This window comes from Chelonoidis abingdonii, chromosome 12 (genome assembly GCF_003597395.2).
Source record: "Chelonoidis abingdonii isolate Lonesome George chromosome 12, CheloAbing_2.0, whole genome shotgun sequence".
NCBI lineage: Eukaryota > Metazoa > Chordata > Testudines > Testudinidae > Chelonoidis > Chelonoidis abingdonii.
In genome coordinates, this window is record NC_133780.1 from 202,697 (window position 1) to 208,694 (window position 5,998).

At 61.5% G+C, this 5,998-nt stretch overlaps 1 protein-coding gene and 2 long non-coding RNA genes across 3 annotated transcripts in view; 1 reads left to right on the forward strand and 2 right to left on the reverse strand.

Annotated features, from left to right (window-relative positions):
- The window catches only part of LOC116829518 (WD repeat-containing protein 46), a 13,935-nt gene extending 10,014 nt beyond the window's left edge, over positions 1-3,921 (reverse strand). The window contains 8 exon segments of the mRNA XM_075071519.1: positions 239-395; positions 706-810; positions 1,195-1,256; positions 1,679-1,766; positions 2,004-2,116; positions 2,295-2,375; positions 2,587-2,733; positions 3,779-3,921. Of these exon segments, the coding sequence (XP_074927620.1) occupies positions 239-395; positions 706-810; positions 1,195-1,256; positions 1,679-1,766; positions 2,004-2,116; positions 2,295-2,375; positions 2,587-2,733; positions 3,779-3,835 (810 nt within the window). The 5' untranslated portion in view covers positions 3,836-3,921.
- The window catches only part of LOC116829522 (uncharacterized), a 91,580-nt gene that overhangs the window by 37,280 nt on the left and 48,302 nt on the right, over positions 1-5,998 (forward strand). The gene's annotated exons all lie outside the window — the stretch shown is intronic.
- On the reverse strand, positions 5,403-5,970 carry LOC116829519 (uncharacterized). The gene is made up of 2 exons (XR_004374761.2): positions 5,871-5,970; positions 5,403-5,514 (listed from the first exon to the last, which is right to left on the reverse strand). It is a non-coding gene; the product is annotated as an uncharacterized LOC116829519 (long non-coding RNA).

A 5,998-nucleotide genomic window follows, 5' to 3' on the forward strand; every position in this document is an offset into this window, starting at 1 on the left:
ACTGTCTTCTTGTTCTTTATTATGTGGCTATTAGAAACCTTACTATTGGTTAATGCCCCTGAAAGGTCCAACCTATACATGGTTGCTTTCCACTTTATACTACATGTCTAAATTTAGACATGTAGTATAAAGTGGAAAGCAACCATGTATAGGTTGGACCTTTCAGGGGCATTAACCAATAGTAAGGTTTCTAATAGCCACATAATAAAGAACAAGAAGACAGTCCCCCCCCCCCCACACTCACGGCAGTAGCCAGCAGGAAGTGGTAGGGCAGGAACTCCATGCGCAGGACCCCGTTGAAGCGCTTCAGGCAGTTCAGCTCCACGCCCTGGTTGTCGTAGACGTACAGCCAGCGCCGCTGGGCCACTGCGAACATATTCTCCGTGTGTAGCCACCTGGGGATGGGGGGGGCGTGAGATGGGGGGGACACCACAACGTGTCCCATTGCACGACTCAGCCCGTGTGCAACTTGCCAAACACTGCCTGTGCAACGTGCCCCCTCGTGCAACCCAACCAGCCTCCCCGGCCACAGACGGGCAGAGACGTGCACACTCGCTTTCCTGATGCACGCCCACAGGTGCGATGGGCACGTCCTGTTGATGCACCGTTACACCTGCAGGGAGCAGCGGATGCAGCCCCCCACCCCCGCCAACTCCTCCGTGTTGCACACCCCCCGGTGTCGCACATCCCTAGTCACACACTCACGTGACATCAGTGACCGTCTCCATGACGTTGATCTCACACAGCAGTGACTTGGTTTGCCAGTCCAGGGCTGCCACGTGGCCTCGCCGGCCCCCCAGCAGCAGGTGCCTGCGGGGGGAGACGGGAGGGGTAAGGGGAGCAGCTGGGGAACCCCCCAGCCATGCACCAGGGTCCTGGCCTGGGGAGACTCGTCTTCTAACACACACACAATCCAGTCTCCGTATATCTCCAGACCTGCCCCTCTGGGACCCCGCTAGGACCCCCAGAGCAGCTCAGGGAAGGCCTGTAGGGTCAGGGGTCCCTGACGCAGACCCTCCCGCCCACAGGAGAACCCAGTCGGGCCCTGCCTCTCAAACCGCACCCTAGAAGACCTGCCACCTAGGTACAGCCGACCAGCCCCCACACCTTCCCCACTGATTCCTACCTGCCCCACGGGTCCTCCTCCCTCATACTCTCCCTGCACATGCTCCTCCCTGCCCACCCCCCACTCACCGGCCATGTCGGGTATAATCCATCCTGTAGGGGCCAAACTGGTTCAGCGTCAGCTCAAAGTGCTATGTGGGGACAGACCTGGTTAGACACTAACCCCAACCCTGGGTGAACCCCCCACTGAGACTTTGCCCCCTGCACCACTGAGACGCTGCCCCAGGATCCCCTCGGTGACCCACCATGAACCACGGAGATGCTGTCCCAAGATTCCTCCCCCCAGGTCCCTGCCTCCCAGGTGAACTCCCCACTGAGACGCTGCCCTGGGATCCCCCTAGTGACCCCACCACCACCAGTGAGATGCTGCCCCAGGATCCCCTCGGTGATCCCCCACCACCACTGAGATGCTGCCCCAGGATACCGCCCAGGCTCTCCCCCTCCCAATACTGCCCACTGACCCCCCCCCCCATATCCTAGGGATGACCCTTCCCCCTGCCATTCCCCCCACCTCACAACACACACACCCCTGGTGCGTGGGGGCGTCTCTGACCTTGGTGGCGCTAGTGATGTCGGCGGCCTCGGCGATGTCAGCCTGGGCGATGGTGCAGGTGTCCTCACCGGGGTCCCCCTCCAGGAACCTGTGGGGGGTGGATGGGGGTAAGAGCCAGGAATGGACCCGACACTGGTGGGGGAGGGGAGACGGCCAGGATTGGGGGCGTGTGTGTGGAGTTGGGCGGGGCGGTCACCTATCCCATTGGGTGGGGGGAGAACCAGCTCTTAGCCCCAGCTCAAGCGGCAGCACCGGGCGGGGGCTCGAAGGGAGGGGATGATGGGGGCACTGGGGCAGTGGGGGGCGGGGAAGAAGACACACTCACCCTGGCTCCTCGGGCAGCAGCAGCTCCATGCGCGCTGCCTGCTGCACTGCCAGCTCCACTTTCTGCTCCAGCAAGGCCAGATGGTCCCGGAGCCGCTGGCTGGATGCCCCTGCCTGGGAGGTGGAGGGACAGACACACAGACGCGGTGAGAGCCACACGTGGTCCTGTTCCTCCTGACCCCCACCACTGGGGGTCATTAACCATGGGGGACCGCCCCCCCCCGGGACGACCTTGCCCAGCAACCCCCAGGACCCAGCTGCCCCTCAATTTCTGCCACGCCCCTCAACTCACCAGCTGCGATTTCTGGCCCCGCTGGAATTTCTTCACCTTGTGGTGAGGGAGGGGGGCGGCGCCAGGGAATGGGTCCCTCTTCTAGGGAGAGAAAGACAGATGGAGAATGTGGGGGGGGTCTGCTACAGGCCCCCATCCCCACCAAGAGCCCCAGCAGTACTCCCCTTTGCCGTGCAATCCCCTGACCCTCGTCCTCCCACCTCAGCCGTCCCTCCTCCCCCCATGGCCAGCCCCCCAGCGTTCCCAACCTTACCCCAGAGATCTGGCCTGTGGCCTCTGACACCTGCAGCACCTTCCTGGCCTGCAGGCTCCCCTCTGCCCCAGCCCGTGGCCTAGTCTTCTCATTGCGGCGCCTCTTGGCCTTGGAGGGGGCATCTGCGGGGGTGTCTGGCGGGGGGGCCCCGTCCCAGTAGCGCTGCAGCTTCTTCGTCATCTTCTTCTTCGGGGGGCAGGGGAAGAGAAAGGGGTGATGAATCATGGAGGTGAATCAGTTCTCCCCACCTCGTGAGCTGGGGGTATTGGTGAGGGGGTGAGACATGGGGGGAGTCAGTTCCCCCTGCTGGGGGTGGGGGGCAGAGGACACAGACTAAAACTGTCCCCCAACTTGTGGGGAGATACCTGCCCCACAGGGCAGAATAGCCAGGCACTCCCACTGGCCTGATGGGGAGCAGCCCCCACCACGAGGGGCAGAACCACTAGCCACACTACATTATCATGGGAGGGGGGGGGGGAACTGACCTCCAGCCCCCCTCCCCGACCAGAGAAAGACTTGCCCCTCTGCGGGGATGGAGCTGTTCCTGCTGTAGCCCCTGGAAGAGGGCCAGCCCTGCCCCCCAGATCACTCCTCACAGGACACCCCACAGATATAGCCAGCCCCTCCCCCGTGACCCCAGATTACTAGAGGAGCCGTAGAGACCCCGTCGCCTCACGGACATGGGTGGGGGCAATAAACACCCCCAAACCCTGTAATTGGGTGCTCACCCCCGGCTTGTGTTAGTGATCTGCCCCCTCCCTGCTCACGACACGGGGTAACCCCTGCCCCCCGGGGGGAATCCCCGCCCCACAGACACAAGGTGGGAACTGCCCCCACCCACGGGGAATCCCCGCCCCACAGACACAGGGTGAGAACTGCCTCCCCCCACGGGGAATCCCCGCCCCACAGACACAGGGTGAGAACTGCCCCCCCCCCCACGGGGAATCCCTGCCCCACAGATACAGGGTGAGAACTGCCTCCCCCCACAGGGAATCCCTGCCCCACAGACACAGGGAGAGAACTGCCTCTCCCCACGGGGAATCCCTGCCCCACAGACACAGGGTGAGAACTGCTTCCCCCCACAGGGAATCCCTGCCCCACAGACACAGGGAGAGAACTGCCTCCCCCCACGGGGAATCTCTACCCACAGACACGGGGGGAAATCCCTGCCCCACGGACACAGCATGAGAACAGCCCCCGAGAGCAGGGGGCTCACTGCCCCGGCACTCACCTTCTTCCCTCCCCCGGCTGACCCCCCATACGCCCCGCTCCCAGCTACCGCCTCCATCCTCAGCGCCTGGAACCACGTGTAGCCTCCAGCTGCGGGCCAGGCTCTTCCGGTCCCGGCCGCCGCACCCAATCAGGGAGCGAGGCGACTGAGCCCGCGGCCAATCAACGTGGCGACAACCGGCTCCGTAGTAAAGCCGTACAGGTGACATCACGGATGAGGGCAACTCGACGGCGCCCAGATGGGGGACTGACCAAAGTCAAGCGGCGGCCATCTTGGATGAGGGCACAGGCCTAGACCATCCCATAACTGAGAAGCCAGTGAAATAACCACAGCCCACGTGACAGAGGGACCTCACCAGGGTCATGCTACGGGGCACAGACATGCAGCCACCTCTGGGGAGGGGCAGGGGGTTTCAGATTCCAAGGCCAAAAGGGACATTTGTGCCCATCTAGTCCAATCCCAGGTCAGCGCCCAGCCCCACCATAATCCCTAATGCAGAATTCGTTTTAGAGAAGCACCCAATCCTCATTTAAAACCCAACCGTGTCCAAGGATCCACCCCCACCCACCTGTGGAAATTGGTTTAATTACTCTCAGCATTAAAGATTGATGCCTTATGTCAGTGAGTTCTTGTAACTCCAGCACCAGCCGGTGAATCCTGTTGCCAGATGTTCGATTGGCAGGTAGATACCAGCAGAGGCTGTCACCCGTTCATTGTTAGCCCCACAGCCTGGCCTCCCGGCGCTGGATGGCCTCTTCATTCCTCTCTTCCTTCTCACAGCTCTTCTCGGACTTCTCCAGCTTATCAACAGCCTCCTGGAACCATGGGTGGCAGAACGGGACACCTGATTCCAGCAGCGGCTGTGCCAGGGCCCCCTCCGGAGGGAAAATAACCTGTTCACAACTCCCCTTTCTGCAGCCCAGGATCCCACAGGCAGCCCACATGCCAATGTTTATTCACCATGACCCCCACAACTTTTTCAGAGCCTCCTCTTCCCAGACCGTCCCCCATGGCCTCTGCTATTGTTTCTGGCTGTTTGCACTGGGATTTAGCTTCATTAAAACACTTTCTCTGGGGCCAGCTTACCAAGCACCATGGCTCCTGCTAAATCAGTGAACAGCCATATCCATTATTTCCCACTCCCCTAATTTGGATGCAGAGACTCACCACCCATTGGTGAGGTGCAGCTGCCTGATGTGGGGCATGAGAGCTGGCTATGCAGGGATCCCTCAGAGGGCACAGCTATAGGTAGGGCAAGGTACAGGGTCCGAAGAACTGCGCACAGGCCATGAAGAAGCCTCCTGTACCCCACCCCCAATTGGGGGTAGTGCAGGATACAGAATGGAACCCCACACTCCTGCCTCAACACCGCTAGGGCCTGCACTGACCACCCTTACCCAGCTCATGGGGGAAAGGGCCCCCTGAGACCCAGCCGCACATCAACCCCCTCCAGAATCTTTGGGGCCCAGGCCAGAATGATGCTGGCCCAGCTGGGCCCTATGCCCAGCTTTACTCCTCCCCATCGCCCTCCCCCTAAGGTGATGACAACCCCCTAATCTCTCCCTGTTGGGGGTCAATCCCTATTCACAAAGATCGCCCTCCCCACACAGTGAAGAGGCAGCTCTGAGAACAGCACTTTATTGCAGACACAGGGCAGACACTACTTCTTCTTGGAGACACCGACGGTTCTGCCCCGGCGCCCGGTCGTCTTGGTGTGCTGGCCCCGCACGCGCAGCCTGGGGGAGAGAGGGGAGTGAGATGGGACCAGATCCCGGCCCGCCCTGCTGCTGCTCCTAGGTTCCAGACCTGCCCCCCCACCCCTCCAAATTCTGAATCCACCCCTCAGCCAACTCCTATGGCCCTACACCCCCAGCTCTGCATTGTCCCATAATTCCCTGCTACATTCACATGCAAAGGCTCTGCGCCCAGGTCCCCCTCCCCTTATCCCGCCCAATGACCCCCTTTATCTTCAGCCACCCATCCCCACTGCACAGCAAAGGATGAAGGGGACCCCAAACCATCTCCCAGGGAGTAGGAAAAGGCCCCCTCCCATTCACCCTTCCCACCCCCACTGTTCTTGCTCCTCTCGTACCCCCAGAAGTGGCGCAGGCCCCGATGCGCCCGGATTTTCTTTAGCCGCTCCAGGTCCTCACGCAGTTTGTTGTCCAGCCCATTGGCCAGAACCTGAGGAGACAGACCAGGGAGGGCGGGGGGGGGGGG